At 35.6% G+C, this 22,339-nt stretch overlaps 2 protein-coding genes across 4 annotated transcripts in view; one reads left to right on the forward strand and one right to left on the reverse strand.

Annotated features, from left to right (window-relative positions):
- LOC128549793 (lethal(2) giant larvae protein homolog 1-like) overlaps positions 1-18,996 on the forward strand; it is a 37,270-nt gene extending 18,274 nt beyond the window's left edge. Inside the window, exons 4-7 of the mRNA XM_053527385.1 lie at positions 2,613-2,694; positions 5,760-5,875; positions 7,652-7,798; positions 18,912-18,996. Coding sequence (XP_053383360.1) covers positions 2,613-2,694; positions 5,760-5,875; positions 7,652-7,798; positions 18,912-18,996 — 430 coding nt within the window. The remainder of the gene's footprint in view (positions 1-2,612; positions 2,695-5,759; positions 5,876-7,651; positions 7,799-18,911) is intronic.
- Positions 1-22,339, reverse strand: part of LOC123564663 (zinc finger protein OZF-like) — a 229,379-nt gene extending 207,040 nt beyond the window's left edge. For 2 of the 3 annotated variants that reach the window (XM_053537335.1, XM_053537331.1), the window contains exon 1: positions 22,204-22,339. The gene's annotated coding sequence lies outside the window, so the exon portion shown is untranslated. The remainder of the gene's footprint in view (positions 1-22,203) is intronic. The other variant, XM_053537334.1, reaches the window with a different exon arrangement.

Raw genomic sequence — 22,339 nt, forward strand, 5'->3', positions numbered from 1 at the left:
CTCAATTTTGAGCTGACAATTCTAGAAATTAGAATTACTGGACATTCTTGAAATTTGGCATGTGGTTTATAAACATGCAAAGTGAGAGAAAAAAATAGGTTTTATAATTATATGTTAGTTATTTTGCATTCAGCAACAACTTTTCTAGGTAAAGTTTTATTTTCATGTCAGATTTGTGCAGAAAGGGTGATTTTAAAAACCAATGTCCACAAACATATGATTAAATAAGTTTCAAACCATACACATACACCCATTACTTATCATTTATGTTGAAAAAATTACTGTTATACATATTTCCTTGTCATAAAACACTGCAACATTTATCACCCATCTTATGGGAAAATCACTGAACTTTCAAATTAAAGGCTGAAATATTTTCTTATTGGCATGTCTCAACACTTTCTGAGAGTTATTTCCTTCAAATTTGAAGTATTTGCTATCATAAAAAATAGGTGACCACCCTAAGAAATAAGTTTGAATTTTCAACCCCTATGTCACACTTTTGCTTCATTATTTTGAAAACCACCCATATATAATACTGCGCTACACAACAAGTTTTAAAACAGGTTGACAATTTTGTCCTTTCCTGTCACAGCATCAGAACTTATTCAGTAAAAAGATCTTAAAAACATATAGATGAATAACTATATACTAATAAACTTTGATAATGTGGCAGTTGAGTCCAATAAGTCCAGGGGTGTTCAAAGATAATCCGCCATAGATCTATTGCAAAGCAATTACTGGATTTACCTGTATTGGACAATAAACAGTGTCGATTGTATTCAGGTCAACTGCCACATTATCAAAGTTTATTAGTAACATTATAGAAACAAAGTGTCATCTAAACTTTAGCCTAGATAAACCAAGTGCATACTTCTAAATTAATTTAATAAAATATTAAGATATTAATCATGCTTTCTTTGCCATATACGATATTCACTGTCAGTTCGTAAATAAGATATTTGTATTAAATTTTCTCAATTTTTTTATGCAAATCATGTATAATACCATCCAGAAAACACAAAAGAATACAGTTAGACCAAGTGATATAAAATAATATTTTCGTAATGCACCTATTGTTCGACAGGACAATAAATCTTCTAATGAATTAAAAAAAAAAGATAAAATCTTATCTTGCAAGTGTTACATATTGTTATGTTTGAAATCCCAGAGGCAAAGAAACAAGCTAGACATTATCTAGGGCAATGATTTGCTCCCATTGTCAAGGTAATGGCCATTAAAATAGATCCTGGCAGTCACTATTGAAGATGACACCTTTATCTGTCACATGTGAAATATGATCATCATTGATGCAAATGTTGTTCATTTGGCTGTGGGAGAGGTAGAAGTTTTCCCAGAAATATATACACCTTTGGATACCTTAAAACTTTAAGATTAGTTTGAATTGTTATGGCATAACTTTTATTGAAGCTCACCTTCAGTTGTTAATATTTTGATATTTTTCCCATTTAAATGCAAAATTAATGTACATTGTTGCATTCTTTGGAGTTTTCATGAAGCTGAAGCAAACGAACTTGTCCTTCTCGACAGTTAAATTGCACTTTTAAATATGATATATACTGGCACATGATTCCTGCATTTTAAATATATATACTGAGGAATAAGTGCACTGTTGTAAATGAATAATGGTGATAATTTATAGTATGGCTATGTGTAACTTCGAAGGTGTACTGTGAGTGTCATAGGTGGTGTCATACTAAGGTTTTATGCTTTGTGAATTGAATTGTCTGCCCTTAGATTTTGCAATTTAGTCTACAATTAAATTGAAAAATTTTGCCTTCTTGCCTGAAGTAACTGACTCATTTCTGTCTAATTAATGTCATATTAAGTCCAGCCTGTAATTACAATGTAATCTGATCCAGTCTTTGGTCAAGATTGTTATCTTGTATGGTTGCTATCAGGTAATGGATAATAACTAGTATTGTTGACAATGGGTCATTGTCTTGTGGGATAAAGGGTATAGGGTTATAACTGGACAAGGTTGTTGAAGTTGTTATAGTTGAAATATATCTTAATCTGTGTTATGACAGTTTTTATGTATATTTTGGATCACCCTTTGCTTTAAATCACTGATTTTTTATAAAAAAGAAAATGAAATTGATAATATAGAAAACAGTGCCAGAATGATGCTCACTTTTTAAAATACAAACTAAAGACCCCGTGCTTTAATAGCTATAATCTGTAAAAACAGATCTGTTTTGTCCGGTAACTACAGAGGAATTAGTTAAAAAACCTTTAATTGTGGATAGCAAATTGATTCTTTGATTCACTTGCCCCTCACCACTGAATGTTAACTTTGAAAGTTCGCTTTTGGTGTAGAATTCTTCCATGTAAGGAGGCCATCAAGCAGGCATTCAGAAGGTCTGGGCACTCCCCTGTCTGAAATAATGCCTGGAGTGGCACCTTTGGGGTCTTCTTCCACCATCAAAAGCTGGAAAGTGACCTAATGATATAGAATTGTCTCAGTGTGGCTTAAAACCCAGGTAAACAAACAAATGAATTATAATGACAGTATCTGTTTGTCTCTTCAAAGGAAATTATATGAAAATGACTAGAATTAAATTGTATATTTCCTTGACAGTATGATACAGGTTTGGTGCACCAGGTGCAGAGTGGACAGGACAACACAAAGAAGATGTACAGGTGGCACAGCTTTTCTTCTTACCAGAACAGGTATGTGGGTGACTTGCTTCTTGCAAACTTTTAAAAACACGTTTCATCTATGAAATATTCCAGAAGTAATATCTGGCAAGTTCATTTGGACAGGAAAGGGCTTTCAGATGACAGCTCTAGGTCTAGAGAAGGTGGAACAACTAATGTAGCACACTGGTCTCTCATAAGAACTAATTAAACTTTACACAAGCTTACAAGCATGTTCAGCTGCGTCCAAAATAAAAACTTGTAGTCACTCTCAGAAACAGTCCTGAATGTTGCAGTGGCAAAAAACTTAAACATTTCCAAGTACAAATAGTGTTTTAGGCTGCTGTTTTTTTCACGTTATTGGACATGTCACAGTAAAGAAATATTCCCATGGTAATTGATTGCTGTGTCTAGAAAACTAGAGCACCTTTACTTAGGCCGTCAGTCAGACAGATTATTAAGAAAATGTAATTACCAAGCAGCTAAGTAATATCCTCTGAATTTTTTTCTATCAGCTTGCCCGCATTTGAAATTGCCTTGATCTTAGTCTGTGTCTCCAGTATAATTGCATGCATACAGAAAGAAACAAGGCTAGTAGGTCATTGAATGATTTTTATTTCATTCTTAAGTTTACATCTTTATTTCTGTTTAATTGCATATTATTATGTAAAACATTTGACAACTGAAATATATGGTGAAACCTGTCTGATGCACATGCCTCTAGAAAGGCTAAAATTTATCCGTTGTATAGAAAGGTTGTTGCTGTTGATAGGTGTCGTTTAATAACAGAGGTTACAGTGTAATGACCAGATGACCTTAAAATTTAGTAGGGTCACAAATGACAGTTCATATTTGGCTTTCAATGACTGTATAAAATGCAGACTGGGACATGACTGCCGGTCAAGTTGTCACCAGTAATAAAGAGACGTAGAGAAATAAGAGCTTGCTGTTAAGGTGATAAAATGAATTTGTCTGAAGGATTTACAATAAGGTTTGCAATAGTAGCGGCCATAAAAGACAGAATTTTATCACAGTTTATACACAGTGTGCAATTTCTACTATCGCGCCATTATAGGAATAGCTGATAAAAGTTGTTGGTACTTAGATTTCAAGATGTGGTTTCGAGAAAAATAGTCATTGAAATAGTTAAAATAAAGTACTTGAAAAGTCCCTGAAAAGTACTTGAATTTTGTCTTGGGTGTTCTGTATGAAATATGCAAATATAATCGTTTGTAAATAAATACTGAGTCAGTTACTTCAGGCAAGGAGGCAAAATTTATCAATTTAATTGTAGACTAAATTGCAAAATCTATGGGCAGACAATTTAATTCACAAAGCATAAAGCTTACTTTTTTCAAAATTTTGCATCTAACTGTGAAATGAAAAAGAGGGAACACCTTTCATATCACAAGTTTTCAATAATTCATGCATTAAGAGAAATTTTCTTGCAGCTGATCTTCATAGGTTTGAAATGGTAGAGTTCTCTCGAAATAGCAGAAACAGTAGATTACGACCAAGTTAATAGCGGAATTACTCTTGTCCGGTTATTGTCTGGTCAGAGTAAATGATTGTTTGAGGACAACAATGTAATTACAGTCGATAATTGGTGTATGGGAATACAGGACTGCTTTAATACAATCTAACATATGGTCATTTTAGAGGAATGTTAAATATTGCCTCTGGTTTAGGAGCAATACAATAAGGCAATAAAGGCTAATTTAACGGGAGTAAATCATTATAAAAGCTGACTCGTAATTGATACCCATTGTAATGTAAGTTGAGCGCATGTCAGGGTAATTGATGGAAAAGCAATAATGGTTGTCTTTTCCTATGTTTATCACTGGGTACATATCCAATTTATTAGGAAGGTGATACCCAAGTAAGAATCATTCATATAGAACATATTAAATGCAATTCTTTCTGTAATAAAATGGCAATATTATATATTCTAAAAAAGAAGTCAAATTGATAACTTACTTTAAATACAGTTCGATCCCCGGCCGCGTCATACCAAAGATGTAAAAAAATGGTACTAGCAGCTTCCTCGCTTGGCGCTCAGCATTAAGGGGATAGTGCTAGGACTGGTCAGCCCGGTGTCAGTATAATGTGACTGGTTGGGGTATCATGCCATGTGTCTACGGCGTGATATTCCAGTGAGGCAGCACTATAAAGTTAGGCATTGTGCTCACTGCTACAAGTAGACACCGTTGTTTATATGACTGAAAAATTGTTGAAAAAGACGTTAAATCGAACACACACACACACACACACTTATCAGGCAGGTTATTTTTCGAAAAAGAGTTCAAACACATTTGCCAGCATTTTGACATTTGATTTGCATTAGTTGTAAATGTGAACACAGTTTTTACCACCATAAAATGGGTGATATTTTTGTGAAATCATACCATCATTATATTTGTATGATTGTCACTGTTGGTATGTCATCAAGTGTAGTGTTCAGATTTTATGATAAAAAATGAAAATAGGAAGGCAGTTAAACTGAAATAAAATGAAAATAAGATGACTTTTAGATACTCAGTACTTAGCTGTATCGTGATATATGAAGCTGGGTTGTCGGGACATGTTTTAACATACTGGTTGGCAATAAGTTTTATTGATATGCAGGGAAAGAAATTTGGATCTTCAGTTTTTGCAAATCAACAAGTGGCCCAGATGGAAAATACTCCATAGGTAGAAGTAAATACCTGACTGAATAATATATATTTAATGCAAGTTGCCACAAATACTGTAATACTATATTGAGTGGTGGAAGCAAAACAAGCCTCATTATTTGTATTGCACTAAGATCTCTGTTGCTCTCACTATGATATACAAACTACAATGAACTAGAAACAAGACACTGTAATGGATTGCGGTTGGGTTCAAAGTACAACCTCTTGTGTGAATCACATTGGAATTCCAATTTATTTAAATACACATACATTCCAAAAGATAACAGTGGTTTGATGTTATTATAAAACACTGAACAAGCCGTCTTGAATTCTGTCAGACAAACTTGCCAGTTTCCAAAAATCTATGCATTGATTGCTTATAAATATATTTTGGCAAATGACTGTAAGATATTTTCTCTATTTCAGGGTCGTCTTATTTCGCTGTGTTCGGACAATAGCCTCCACCTTTGGGAGATCAACAACAGCAGAGATGGCAAGAGCTCCTCCCTGGATGAAGTTAAGCAGTTCTCCATTGAGAATAAGTAGGTTTCTGTAATTGAGGCATTACATTTACTGCATAGACAAAATAGAACAATTGAGCTCCTACTGAATATCGAGCAGCAAGAATAATAAAATGTGGCTGAGTTGTTTTGGTCACAGACTACAAACATAACTTGGTTGGGTATCATATCACATGCCTGTGACATGATATTTCATTGAGGCAGAACTATAAAGTTGGGCATTATGCTCACACTGTTGTTTAACCTTTAGCCTGCTGGCAGCAAGTTATTCTGCCTTTGCGAGCCTACACGGATGTGAAGGCTGATCTTGGTCTGCACTGTTTCCTATTCAGTCAGAACATTTCAGTAAACACCCCTTCAAATAATGAATGGAACTGCCTAAATTGAATGACAGACCAGTCCATTTTAGGAATTTAGCAGGCTAAGGGTTAAATAAACACAAAGTTGTTGCCTCTTACTGCTGTTGGTTCGAAACTGCATTTGGTAGGTAGAATTCTTCCATGTGAGGAAGCCAACCAACTGGCTTGTTGAATGTGGGTGGTTCTATAAAAATGATTTGCAGTAGGTCAGAAATATTGCAGTTATATGATACTAAGATTACATTGATATCTTCAAATTAGCATAGTCTTGATGGGTTGTCTGGCAGCATTAATTTTTTACGTTCTTTTTAATGAACTCAAAATGTATGTTACATATTTTTGTATTACTATAACTGTGAATGAAGTATTCATGCTGGAAAACTGTGCTTGTGCATATAATCGGCTCAGAAACCATGAATATATTGTTTACCTGTTAAACACATTATGCAAGAGATAATCATTCAAGTGATTTTGTGAATTGTCAAGGAACAAGTTCAAACAACATGCATTTATCTCCGTAAGGTGTAAACAAAGCAAACCACTAGGGGGAAACAAAACTATGTACAAAAAAAGCAAACTATATAGAAACACAACTACATGCTGAAAGAAAAACTTAATTCTCTTAATGGGTAACTTAACTCGTGTTTGTTTCTTTGTACGTATTTACCTAGTCAGAGTTTTGAAAAATATCTAAGAGGTATTGTCACTTGATATATAGTGAGGGTTAAGATTTTTGTTTTGATCCATTTTTTTATGAATACTAAAGAGCAACAACTTTGAAACTTTGCACTCTTGTTTATGATCATTTGGCAAGTACCGGTAAGTAGGCCAAGAACATAACTCTCACATGCATTATTACATTTTGTATACAGAAAATTAGAATATTTGTTTAGGTCCACTTTTTATGAATAATATAAGACCTATTTCTCTAAAACTTTGCACTCTTGCTAATTGTTGCAAGATTAGTTAGCAGGTATTAAAAAGAACCGTAACTCTCTTGCATTTTGCATTATTCCATCTCTTTACGTAATGTCTTGCAAGCATTTTACATTTTCCCCCACTTGGCATATCAGGCTCCACATACATCATATTATATTAATTACTAACTATTTCCACACACCATCATTGTGCAGAATTAATTACCAGTTCATATAGTCAGTGATGACTAAATTCTTGCTTTTAAGGCAGGCCTGGCTATAGTTCCTTAGGTGGTACAAAACTTCCTTATCTTTTAAGAGCAATAACACTTGTTTTCTTCACTCTAAACATAGTCTCTTTGCATGTATAGGCTTTTGTAGGCTATTTTAATTATTGAGTACCTCGAGATATTTGCGAATCTCTTCCCCCCCCCCCCCCCCACCGGCAGTAATAGTCAGATTGATGATGCCATTAATGAAGAAGAATTGAAAGCATTAATACTTTTCTTGTTTGTTTTCAGCAAAATGAAGACAGTATCAGCATGTTGTCTAACAACAAACCATGAACAGCTGTTGCTGGGTACCGAGGGAGGTAACATTCTTATCCTTGATGTTAAAGCCTTCACTCTTATGGACCAAATTATTTACCAAGATGTTGTCATGCAAAAGTGAGTATGATTAGGAATGTATTGATTTGAAGTATTAGTCATAACCTCACAAAGTGAAGTATGAAAATGAGTGTAGAATTTTTCTAACTATGAGGTGGAGTAAGGCATATTTCTGCTTGAGGCCCCCACTACCCCTATCAAACTGGGGCACTAATGAAATATCACAACTTGCACAATTTATGAACTAAATGCCTTTAAAGGCACTCGCTACAGTTTTTCCGGACGGGTCGATATTTACCCCAACACCGTGCCAATTTGGTTGTGTTTCTAATCGATGTAGCTCATTGCAGAGTTGGAGTGGTCTTCTGCACATGCCTGGAAGTGATTATTTAATGTCGCGTACAGCAAAAATTCGCAAATTATTGTATGTTCACATGCATTTAATGTATAATATGTATAATATACTGACTAAAGGTTAGGGTTAGTATCACCATAGTTACAAAATATATACATTTAAAGTACTTTTAGTTTAAATTGCTTCAATCCGACATATACTGGAGTCTGTAATTTATAATTTATACCGGCGCTCCAACTCTGCATTGAGTCACAGCTGTTTCTAAGGCATAAAAAAAAATATGTTTGTTTCCTGTAACATGCTGAAAAAAATGGGGGTCGGTAGGTAGGGATTTTTTTTTTTTTTTTAATTTTTTTTTTAGTAGGTGTCAGAACATTTCAGTGTTTAGTAACCTTATTATCGCCAATTAACTGCCTAATCAGGCCTCAACCTTAACTTTCTTCAGCAGTTGCCAGCAGGTTCACCAACTGCTAAAGTCTAGTAGACCTGCTCAGACTTTAGTGGACCTCCAATTCTATCTCATAAATTGTGATGCTGTAGACGTCATAACTTCATATGACTCAAAGAAACAGGACTTATTTCTAAATAATTAAAAATGGAAGACTGTAGCAATCTGTTATCCCGAAAAATAATTATTTTGAAAAGTGTCCCAAAATATGGACACAATCAGCACCAGTGTTGAAAGTGAAAAAAAAAAACATCAGCAATTATCGGTAATCATTCTGATGATAAACTAAGTAATTGACCTCGTTTTCATCATCAATTAACACCCCCTCAAAGAGCTAAAAGAAGTGTGTCGGTTATTGTGGCATCTGCAGTGGAGATCAAAGCGGTATAGTTTCCACGAGATTGTCATTGCAATACGTCATGTTTTCGCGCCATGTGACACATCACTGTCTGATCGTACTTTCTCGATTCCTTTAATTGTTGAGAAGAAATCAGTAAAAAAGTTTTTCTTTAATTTTTAGCTCGACTATTCGAAGAATAGTCTAGCTATTCTACTCACCCTGGCGTCGGCGTCGGCGTCGGCGTCACACCTTGGTTAAGTTTTTGCATGCAAGTACATACAGCTATCATTTAAAGGCATATAGCTTTGAAACTTATTTATTCTTTTTCTAGGACAATTACCAACCTCACTGGTCAAGTTCCATAACTCTAACATGTATTTTGAGCAAATTATGCCCCCTTTTGGACTTAGAAAATTTTGGTTAAAGTTTTACATGCAAGTTACTATCTCCAAAACTAATGCAGATATTGAATTGAAACTTCACATGTGTCTTTGGGGTTATAAAACTATTTGATAGCACCAAGTCCCATAACTCTGACCTTCATTTTGGCCAAATTATGCCCCCTTTTGGACTTAGAAAATTCTGGTTAAAGTTTTGCGTGCAAGTACATACAGCTATTACTAAAAGGCATATAGATTTGAAACTTATTTTTTCTTTTTCTAGATCAATTACCTACCTCACTGGGTCAAGTCCCATAACTCTGACATGTATTTTGAGCAAATTATGCCCCCTTTTGGACTTAGAAAATCCTGGTTAAAGTTTTACATGCAAGTTACTATCTCCAAAACTAATGCAGATATTGAATTGAAACTTTACATGTGTCTTCGGGGTTATAAAACTAGTTGATAGCACCAAGTCCCATAACTCTGACCTTCATTTTGGCCAAATTATGCCCCCTTTTGGACTTAGAAAATTCTGGTTAAAGTTTTGCGTGCAAGTACATACAGCTATTACTAAAAGGCATATAGATTTGAAACTTATTTTTTCTTTTTCTAGATCAATTACCTACCTCACTGGGTCAAGTCCCATAACTCTGACATGTATTTTGAGCAAATTATGCCCCCTTTTGGACTTAGAAAATCCTGGTTAAAGTTTTACATGCAAGTTACTATCTCCAAAACTAATGCAGATATTGAATTGAAACTTTACATGTGTCTTCGGGGTTATAAAACTAGTTGATAGCACCAAGTCCCATAACTCTGACCTTCATTTGGCCAAATTATGCCCCTTTTGGACTTAGAAAATTCTGGTTAAAGTTTTGCGTGCAAGTACATACAGCTATTACTAAAAGGCATATAGATTTGAAACTTATTTTTTCTTTTTCTAGATCAATTACCTACCTCACTGGGACAAGTCCCATAACTCTGACATGTATTTTGGGCAAATTATGCCCCCTTTTGGACTTATAAAATCCTGGTTAAAGTTTTACATGCAAGTTACTATCTCCAAAACTAATATAGATATTAAATTGAAACTTCACATGTGTCTTCGGGGTTATAAAACTAGTTGATAGAATCAAGTCCCATAACTCTGACATGTATTTTGGGCAAATTATGCCCCCTTTTGGACTTAGAAAATTCTGGTTAAAGTTTTGCGTGCAAGTACATACAGCTATTACCAAAAGGCATATAGCTTTGAATCTTATTTATTCCTTTTCTAGGTCAATTACCAGCCTCACTAGGTCAAGTTCCATAACTCTTAACATGTATTTTGAACAAATTATGCCCCCTTTTGGACTTAGAAAATTCTGGTTAAAGTTTACATGCAAGTTACTATCTCCAAAACTAATGCAGATATTGAATTTAAACCTAACATGTTTCTTCGGGGTTATAAAACTAGTTGATAGCATCAAGTCCCATAACTTTGATATGTATTTTGGTCAAATTATGTCCCCTTTCGAACTTAAACTCTTTTGATATTTAACATTTTGGGTAATAATTTCCTGCTTCTGTGACAATATTTCGAATAGTCGAGCTTGGCTGTCTTACGGACAGCTCTTGTTTAAAAGCGAATGTGCAATATCCCGAATAAACTGACATGTAAATGTGTCAGATCGTGAATGATACTGACCTATTTGCCCTCAAGAAATTTACATTATTGTTTGAGAAGAATATCTAACAAAGTGTTGTGTCAAAAAATATATGTACGAAGACTCATTTAAAACTTATTAAAAATCGCAACGACATCATACTGCCTCATTTTAAAACCACATTTCTATTTACGTTCATGAGGTCACGTAACCTATTCTGCCGTGCTAACAGAAATCTGTTTGCCAAAAAATCGTTTTACTCCATGTATTTAAATTGCTGCCGCTTTTTCATTATTTAAGATTTTTTAATTGTGTTTTTAGCTCATCTGATTTTTTGAAAAAAAATGATGAGTTATTGTCATCACTTGAGCGGTTGTCGGCGTCTGCGTCGGCGTTGCTTAGTTAAGTTTTATGTTTAGGTCAGCTTTTCTCCTAAACTGTCAAAGCTATTGCTTTGAAACTTGGAATACTTGTTCACCATCATAAGCTGACCCTGTATAGCAAGAAACATAACTCCATCTTGCATTTTGCAAGATTTATGGCCCCTTTTGTACTTAGAAAATATCAGATTTCTTGGTTAAGTTTTATGTTTAGGTCAACTTTTCTCCTAAACTATCAAAGCTATTGCTTTGAAACTTGGAATACTTGTTCACCATCATAAGCAGACCCATTCTCGCATACCAGAGGTCTACCGTGGTTCCCCGGATGAACCTCTGGCACATTTCGCCGATATTTATGGTTTGGTTACTTTACAGGTAAAACGTTTCAGCCAATCAGAGTCGTTTCGCGACAAAGCGTAGCGAACCAATCAAAATCGTCCGTGAAAAGCGTGACCGCGTCCTTTCCATATTATCGAGGGAATGCGATGTCCATTTACGACGAATATTATTATTTCTTGATGTAAATCTCTTAACGTCGAATTACAGTAATAAATCTTTATTTATCGCAATCATGGAATACAGCCTTTATCCATCGTAAGCAAGTATCTTGTTTACATATTTTTTGAAGTTTCAATTCGGAGTTCCAAATAATGGCGAACAATGATTGGCTGAAACCACTCCCGATAGTAATTACGAGTGCGCATGCTCACCAAGTAAACGATGGAAATAAATCAGAGGTTTGTCTCGGGATTTTGACGAACCTGTGATGGATGAGAATGAAGCAGACCCTGTACATCAAGAAACATAACTCCATCTTGCTTTTTGCAAGAATTATTGCCCCTTTTGGACTTAGAAAATCAGTTTTCTTGGTTAAATTTTATGTTTAGGTCAACTTTTATCTTAAACTATCAAAGCTATTGCTTTAAAACTTGCAACAGTTTTTCACCATCATAAGTGGACCCTGTACAGCAAGAAACATAACTCCATCCTGCTTTTTGCAAGAATGATGGCCCCTTTTGGACTTAGAAAATATCAGATTTCTTGGTTAAGTTTTATGTTTAGGTCAACTTTTTCTCTTAAACCATCAAAGCTATTGCTTTAAAACTTGCAACTGTTGTTCACCATCATAAGCTGACCCTGTAAAGCAAGCAACATAACTCCATCCTGCTTTTTGCAATAATTATTGCCCCTTTTGGACTTAGAAAAATCATTTTCTTGGTTGAATATTATGTTTAAGTCAACTTTTCTCATAAACTATCAAAGCTATTGCTTTAAAACTTGCAACAGTTTTTCACCATCATAAGTGGACACTGTACATCAAGAAACATAACTCTATCCTGCTTTTTGCAAGAATGATGGCCCTTTTTAGACTTAGAAAATCATTGGTAGGACAGATGAGCGTCAGCACCCGCAAGGCGGTGCTCTTGTTTGTACTTTCTGGTCAAAAGTCTGAATTTTATTACCATAGTAGGTACCGTTTATTTACTTTAAAAAGGAAATAAATAATCAAGATCGCGCTGTTTGAAATTTTACAAAACATTATATGAAAATTTGATCGTTTTAAAAGAATTTTGCCTACATTCCTGTCGGTATCTTATTAAAATTGTTATAGAATTCAAACTGTATTAGTTCTCAAGCGGTGTTGAATATCTGAAGCGAATATATTAAAAAATGAATGCACTACGCGCGTTTTTTGTGTCAAAAGTAACTGCGATGTAAATTAAGTATTACGTAGGGCGCACGTGCTTGTGGAATAGAAAATTACCAGCATGACGTTTTGATATTTTTACGATTCGCGGGTAAATTCCAGTCATCCAGGTAATTTTGCCTGATGTAATTACTCAATTTGGTAAAGTTACCACGTAAAAACCACTCACCCGATCGGTGGAGTAGTCCATTCGTGCTATCCTGACTTTGGGCCATATTCATAGTCGCCACTCAAACTCACACTTGACTCAAACTTGGGTAAGTATCAGTCAAGTAGGCCTCGAGTAGACCTTGCGGGAGTGTGAGTGGAAGTCGAATGTCATATTCATAAAGCCCACTCAATCTTAACTTTCGGAAGGGTAACTCAAGTATTGGTTTCATTGTACACAATATATTTATAGGATTATAACGGTATATATGACAATAACATCAAAGGTATGCAAAAGTGTTAATCGTTATTTTTGCAGATCTATTTGCCAAGTCGGAAGTTGTCGTTTTATTGTCTGTCTGAATGTTTGTCCGTCCGTCTATTTGTTTTATATAACGTATTAATATTAGTATTATTAGTCATGTTAGTAGAATAAAATTTATACTTAAAAATACATGAGTTTTTTTCCTGCTGTATTGAGATTTTATTACAACTGAATAATACTCGTGCCTTTAACTGTTGGTGTTTCCGAAAGCCATGCCACGTAAATTCCAATCATTACATATATATCATTTGTGAAATAAATGTTTTCGAATGAGATTTGGTGAATATTGTTTTTAGCTCACCTGTCACAAAGTGACAAGGTGAGCTTTTGTGATCGCGCGGTGTCCGTCGTCCGTCGTCCGTCCGTGCGTCCGTGCGTCCGTAAACTTTTGCTTGTGACCACTCTAGAGGTCACATTTTTCATGGGATCTTTATGAAAATTGGTCAGAATGTTCATCTTGATGATATCTAGGTCAAGTTCGAAACTGGGTCACGTGCCATCAAAAACTAGGTCAGTAGGTCTAAAAATAGAAAAACCTTGTGACCTCTCTAGAGGCCATATATTTCACAAGATCTTCATGAAAATTGCTCAGAATGTTCACCTTGATGATATCTAGGTCAAGTTCGAAACTGGGTCACGTGGGGTCAAAAACTAGGTCAGTAGGTCTAAAAATAGAAAAACCTTGTGACCTCTCTAGAGGCCATATTTTTCATGAGATCTTCATGAGTATTGGTCAGAATGTTTATCTTGATGATATCTAGGTCAAGTTCGAAACTGGGTCACGTAGGGTCAAAAACTAGGTCATTAGGTCTAAAAATAGAAAAACCTTGTGACCTCTCTAGAGGCCATATTTCTCAATGCATCTTCATGAAAATTGGTCAGAATGTTCATCTTGATGATATCTAGGTCAAGTTCGAAACTGGGTCACGTGGGATTAAAAACTAGGTCAGTAGATCTAAAAATAGAAAAACCTTGTGACCTCTCTAGAGGCCATATTTTTCATGAGATCTTCATGAATATTGGTCAGAATGTTTATCTTGATGATATCTAGGTCAAGTTCGAAACTGGGTCACGTAGGGTCAAAAACTAGGTCATTAGGTCTAAAAATAGAAAAACCTTGTGACCTCTCTAGAGGCCATATTTCTCAATGCATCTTCATGAAAATTGGTGAGAATGTTCAGCTTGATGATATCTAGGTCAAGTTCGAAACTGGGTCACGTGGGGTTAAAAACTAGGTCAGTAGATCTAAAAATAGAAAAACCTTGTGACCTCTCTAGAGGCCATATTTTTCATGAGATCTTCATGAATATTGGTCAGAATGTTCACCTTGATGATATCTAGGTCAAGTTCGAAACTGGGTCATGTGGGATCAAAAACTAGGTCAGTAGATCTAAAAATAGAAAAACCTTGTGACCTCTCTAGTGGCCATATTTCTCAATGGATCTTCATGAAAATTGATCAGAATGTTCATCTTGATGATATCTAGGTCAAGTTCGAAACTGGGTCATGTGCGGTCAAAAACTAGGTCAGTAGGTCTAAAAATAGGAAAACCTTGTGACCTCTCTAGAGGCGATATTTTTCAATGGATCTTCATGAAATTGGTCAGAATGTTTACCTTGAATATATCTAGGTCAAGTTCGAAACTGGGTCACGTGGGGTTAAAAACTAGGTCAGTAGATCTAAAAATAGAAAAACCTTGTGACCTCTCTAGAGGCCATATTTTTCATGAGATCTTCATGAATATTGGTCAGAATGTTCATCTTGATGATATCTAGGTCAGATTCGAAACTGGGTCACGTGGGGTCAAAAACTAGGTCAGTAGGTCTAAAAATAGAAAAAACCTTGTGACCTCTCTAGAGGCCATATTTCTCAATGGATCTTCATGAAAATTGGTGAGAATGTTCAGCTTGATGATATCTAGGTCAGGTTCATAACTGGGTCATGTGCGGTCAAAAACTAGGTCAGTAGGTCGAAAAATAGAAAAACCTTGTGACCTCTCTAGAAGCCATATTTTTCACGAGATCTTCATGAAAATTGGTGAGAATGTTCACCTTGATGATATCTAGGTCAAGTTTAAAAGTGGGTCACGTGCCTTCAAAAACTAGGTCATTAGGTCAAATAATAGAAGAACCTTGTGACCTCTCTAGAGGCCATATTTTTCAATGGATCTTCATGAAAATTGGTCAGAATTTTTTATCTTGATGATATCTAGGTCACATGTGCTCAAAAGCTAGGTCAGTATGTCAAATAATAGAAATAACGATGTCATACTCAGTTGAACACTGGGTCATGTGGAGATAGGTGAGCGATTCAGGACCATCATGGTCCTCTTGTTTTAATGACACATTAAGTCGGAGGGAAATATTTATATTTTTCAGTATGAATTTTCAGATATCTAGGCTTGTAAATATTTGTTACTAGGACGTGTGTTTTTTTTTTTTTTGGATTGACTGATGAATTTGCCACCAGCATGGATCCAGACCAGCCTGCGCATCGGCGCAGTCAGGTCATGATCCATGCGGTTCGCTAATAGTTTCTCTATTCTCAGCATAGATCCTGACCAGACAGCAAACGTACTATGTTGGTTTTCTCATGGCGCGGCTCATATCTTTTATAAAATAAATGTTTCCGTAATGATGGGTTCTTCATGACATTAAATTGTTATATTTTTTCAGTATGAATTATTGAAGAAGAAAAAATAACCGATATCTAGGGTTGTGAAATGTAAATATTAGTTACTAAGACGTGTGTTTCTGAGAGTGACTGATGAGCCCCGTCAGATTAGGTTTAGTAGATGTATATTTGATTTCCTGTATCTATCTTTAACCGTTTTTATTAATTCAACAGTCTTTTAATTTGTTGGGTAATTTTACGTTTTCGTCGTCCTCAACAACATGTATTTAAAAAAAGAACTAAATATATTTTTTTCCAAAATACCTTGCACAAATATGAACTTTCGCTTTTAAATGACACTGTTATCTTACCTTCAAATTAATTAAATATTGTAAATTTATCATCTAAACTTACATTATGACACCTTGAGAAACACTCAAGGGTCCCCAGGACCTCCCTTAACAGTCACTCACTCTTGGGAGTTGACTCGACTGTCACTCACCTTTATGAATACAAATGGAATCTTTCCTGAGTGAAGACGTGACCGTTCGGCAATTTATTTGAGTATACTCAATGAGTGGTGTTGGAGTTTTGTCTATGAATATAGCCCATAAACTCGCCAATGCTTATAACTGTAGAATGCCGTACTATGGCAAAATTAACTTTCGTTTTGTGAATTCACCGATATGGGTACGACCCCCCACCCCCACATCACCCCTATTTTTCCACTTTTAAGGGTTTTATTTTATTTGCAGACCGTGACTGAAAATTGGTTGACAGTCGGTCTACCCAACTTTTGATAGTGGACCTGCCGATTTTGGTGGCGTCGGTCCAACGGTCCACCGCTAAGGTCGAGGCCTAAATTACTAATCAAATAAAATTGTTGAAAATTTGCTCCCGCCTTTCAATAACAGATGTTGTTCATACAAGTTTTTTTTCTACAGTGATTCCTTATGTTCAGTAAACATTGTGTAACAGGCAAAGTTCATAGTTTTGCAGACAGACATAGCTTCGGGCCGTTTTTGCCAATTAGAGATTTTCGGGGCCACAATTAATCTTTTGTTGCAAATGGCTCAAGTGCAACCGACAGCGTGACCCCTGAACAAGTGGTACAAACATGATAATAGACTGCTCTTCTACGAATTGTTTATCAGTTAACGTTTACACCTTGATCAATAAACACCTTTCATAATGAAGTACTAAATACAAACCGCGAGATAACCACGTGTCAGTCGGCGCGTGGCGTGATTGACATCTGTCAGTAGCTAATTAGTATATGACGCTCCGCCTACTGCCATACTTCCGCTTGTGGCGGCGAACAGTATTGAAATTCACCGAGATTTTGATTGACATGGGGCAGAGCTTTTGAACTCGATATGCATCAAAGAAATCCTCGATTTTCGCGGGTGAAAACCCGGAACCTCGAGTCTACCGACAAACAGGCTTTTCGCCATGTTGTTTCATGTCGACAGAACCAGGAACGTTCATGACTATGCGCGACGAGGTCGGGTGCAACTAAATAATCCCTATAATCAATAAAGATATGATCAGAATCTCGAATTTCAGCCCATAAAAAATTTGCGGTCGGCGGTAAAAACTTACGGTCGGTCGGGTTACAGGAAACAAACATATTTTTTTTTTAGGCCTAATCCCGTACCGTACCCATACCGTACATCCGTATTTGTAAACTATAGGTTTTGTTTGGAGAAAGGCGGAAACTTTCATCTTTCTATGACATCAGAATGCTTCAGAAACACCTTAAAATCCGCTTATTAAGAAATCTGCCGTTTGATAATTTGATACATCTCTAAGTCATTTGCTCAAACACTGAAAGAGTATTTCGTACCAACCTGCGTTGTATAAATGCCCGCACCACCCCACCTCGTTGTAATTTGATTTAAGCGAAATCTAATATGGTGACCTATCAATTTTCTTTTTGTTTTAGATTAAGTAGACATAACCAAAGGTATGTGCAGAGTTTGATTAAATTCTATTATGTGAAACTCGATAAAATAGCAGAAGTACCAACTTAAAATTGACAAAAATATGCAAAAATAGCCCTTGGGTCTGCTGAACAAGTATTCCTTTCTTTACAAAATCATTTTCTTTTGATTTCTCTGAGCATGTTTCAAATAGATATATTGTTTTCCATTATAAAATGCTTAGATATCAAATTTATGCTGATTATTGTACTTTACTGAAATATATTTTAGGATTATAGAAATTTTGAAAAATGTTAAAAATAGCACCATGTCTAGGGGCAAATTAAATTGTAACAAAGCTAAAGACCTAGTATTTTTATTTCATTTTTCAATACACCATAACATGGTCTTTTAATACAAAACATTTCATCAAAATCTATTATTGAGGGAAAAAAAATGAAACTGTAGCGAGTGTCCTTAATAGAGACCTGAAACAGAATTCTTCAAGGTAGCAGCGAGTTTCCATTTACAATCTTTGTTTACGTATTTGAAAATATTAAGACCTAGATGCTATAAGGGATAAACTTTCACATATATATATTGATTTGTACAGTAATTGTTATGATTAATATATATATTTTTAAAACTTACAATTCAAAAATAGGAGTGACTGCGATAATATCACGTTAGAATGTCAATGCTTATCATGTAAAACAAACACTCACAAACATGATTCTTTCTCAAGGCTAACACGATTTAAATTGCATCACGAAAAACCTCTCAGTAAGTGACATAAAGTGCTCTTTTCAAGGCTAAGTAAATGATAATAGTCTTGGGAGTATTTTTTCATGAGGGACTTTCTCAAAATGATCAAAGTCCTAACTAGAATACATTTTGTCATTACAGTGTACCAGATGATTTCAAAGTGAACCCAGGGGCAGTGGAGTCTGTTGCTGTGCACTCAAAAGATCCAGACAAGGTATATATTTAATACTTATTTATCATTAAGTCAAAACAATAGATGATATGCCAGTCTTTATCTCAGTTAAGTTTAAAGATATTTGTGGTTTTTCTCCAAGACTGGCTGTAAACAATGATACACCAGTGTAATGTCTTTAACATCTGACAGTAAGAACATGACATTTGTTTCATATGACTGTATAAGCTGTTCTTTATTGTGAATTGTCTGCATTCCTAATTTATCATGCAAGATCTCTAATCAATACAGCTTTGTTACATGGTATTACGTATGCAGGTTTGCATGTAAATAAAACTTTTTTCTTTGGTATGATGTCTGATAAAAAGAAAAGTAATAAATATCTTGATGCAACAGTTGTATCCCAGTATACCTACCTAGGTATGTGTGCATAAAATAAGTATAAAAATGTTGCATTGATTCCTAGATTTCTTTCTGATTCCTCTCCTAGTTGGGAACTAGTATCCCAAATGGACCAGTATCTGGACACTTGTTATAATTGCTTTATTTAGGCTTTATTAGCTCACCTGTCACAAAGTGACAAGGTGAGCTTTTGTGATCGCGCGTCGTCCGTCCGTCCGTCCGTAAACTTTTGCTTGTGACCACTCTAGAGGTCACATTTTTCATGGAATCTTTATGAAAAATGGTCAGATTGTTCATCTTGATGATATCTAGGTAAAGTTCGAAACTGGGTCACGTGCTGTCAAAAACTAGGTCAGTAGGTCTAAAAATAGAAAAACCTTGTGACCTCTCTAGAGGCCATATATTTCACAAGATCTTCATGAAAATTGGTGAGAATGTTCACCTTGATGATATCTAAGTCAAGTTCGAAACTGGGTCACGTGCCATCAAAAACTAGGTCAGTAGGTCTAAAAATAGAAAAACCTTGTGACCTCTCTAGAGGCCATATATTTCATAAGATCTTCATGAAAGTTGGTCAGAACGTTCACCTTGATGATATCTAGGTCAAGTTCGAAAGTGGGTCACGTGCCGTCAAAAACTAGGTCAGTAGGTCAAATAATAGAAGAACCTTGTGACCTCTTTAAAGGCCATATTTTTTATGGGATCTGTATGAAAGTTGGTCTGAATGTTTATCTTGATGATATCTAGGTCAAATTCGAAACTGGGTCACGTGCAGTCAAAAACTAGGTCAGTAGGTCTAAAAATAGAAAAACCTTGTGACCTCTCTAGAGGCCATATATTTCATGAGAACTTCATGAAAATTGGCCAGAACGTTCACCTTGATGATATTTAGGTCAAGTTCGAAAGTGGGTCATGTGCCTTCAAAAACTAGGTCAGTAGGTCAAATAATAGAAAAACCTTGTGACCTCTCTAGAGGCCATATTTTTCATGGGATCTGTATGAAAGTTGGTCTGAATGTTCATCTTGATGATATCTAGGTCAGGTTTGAAACTGGGTCACGTGCCTTCAAAAAGTAGGTCAGTAGGTCAAATAATGAAAAACCTTGTGACCTCTCTAGAGGCCATATTTTTCATGGGATCTGTATGAAAGTTGGTCTGAATGTTTATCTTGATGATATATAGGTCAAGTTTGAAACTGGGTCAACTGCGATCAAAAACTAGGTCAGTAGGTCTTAAAATAGAAAAACCTTGTGACCTCTCTAGAGGCCATACCCTTGAATGGATCTTCATGAAAATTGGTCAGAATGTTCACCATGATGATATCTAGGTCAAGTTTGAAACTGGGTCACGTGCCTTAAAAAACTAGGTCAGTAGGTCAAATAATAAAAAAAAACTTGTGACCTCTCTAGAGGCCATACTTTTCATGGGATCTGTATGAAAGTTGGTCTGAGTGTTCATCTTGATGATATCTAGGTCAAGTTTGAAACTGGGTCAGCTGCGGTCAAAAACAAGGTCAGTAGGTCTAAAATAAGTAAAATCTTTTGACCTCTCTAGAGGCTATATTTTTCAATGGATCTTCATGAAAATTGATCTGAATGTTCACCTTGATGATATCTAGGTCAGTTTCGAAACTGGGTCACGTGCGGTCAAAAACTAGGCCAGTAGGTATAAAAATAGAAAAACCTTGTGACCTCTCTAGAGGCCATATTTTTCATGAGATCTTCATGAAAATTAGTGAGAGTGATCACCTTGATGATATCTAGGTAAATTTCAAAACAGGGTCACGTACCTTCGAAAACTAGGTCCATAGGTCAAATAATAGAAAAACCTTGTGACCTCTCTAGAGACCATATTTTTCAATGGATCTTCATGAAAATTGGTCAGAATTTTTATCTTGATAATATCTAGGTCAAGTTTAAAACTGGGTCACATGAGCTCAAAAACTAGGTCACTATGTTAAATAATAGAAAAAAACGACGTCATACTCAAAACTGGGTCATGTGGGAAGAGGTGAGCGATTCAGGACCATCATGGTCCTCTTGTTCATACATTTGTTTCGTTGTTTCTTCCATCAACTTTGTAGTAGCTTTTGATGATCAGGTTATCTTAAATATGCATTGTGGGAAAGATTAATGATCAAGAGATGCTTAAAATATTTTAATTACTTATTTCGATTTCAAAGTAATGGCAAATACTTGAATGCCCAGCTTCCGGGAAACTACACGGATATGATTTGAAATAATTTATGACTATATTAGAGCCCTTTCGGAATATCCATATTTTATGTCACTGTGGTGCTGACTACAATACAGGAATGTGTCTGGCTTATGATATATATTATGTTGGTAATACACTGAAGTATTGCTATAATTTTTTCAAAAACGTACTTAAAGGAGGAGGGGGGTGGGGATTAAGCACGGGAGGGAGGATGGGGGGGGGGGGGGGTAAATTAATCCCAAATACAGCAGCATTTCATTTCTTATGAATGTTTTGATAGATACTTGAAAGAATGCAACATCAATTTACACAGAAGACTACGTCTATATTTTACATACAATTGCGTTAGTATACTTATAAGGTCAAATCAAACATATAAACATATATACACAAAATTTATCGTTAAAACTATCACCAGAAAGCAGAAAAATACGTTTCCGCACAAAGAATACATTTTTGCGCCCTTTGCAGCCGCCATTTTGATCAGCTACTGATCATGTGACCACAGCGCGTGCAATCTCCCGCAATGAACATTACGGCTACAAACTGCAACTCCCTTTTTTTTTGGGCTACGCTCCTGCACCGCAGAGCGCGCGCGCGCCGACATATATCGTACCATGTCATGCACTGTAATTCAACCTACCTATATAAAAGGTGAAAAGTCCACAAATCTCCCGTTTAAGAAATGGCATATTTTCTCCTGTTACTTAAAAAAAAACTAGCGGTGCAGGAGCGTAGCCCAAAAAAACAGGTGCCTATGTGTGTGAGTGGTGTGTGTA

The sequence above is a fragment of the Mercenaria mercenaria genome, chromosome 2, assembly GCF_021730395.1.
Source record: "Mercenaria mercenaria strain notata chromosome 2, MADL_Memer_1, whole genome shotgun sequence".
Lineage (NCBI taxonomy): Eukaryota > Metazoa > Mollusca > Bivalvia > Venerida > Veneridae > Mercenaria > Mercenaria mercenaria.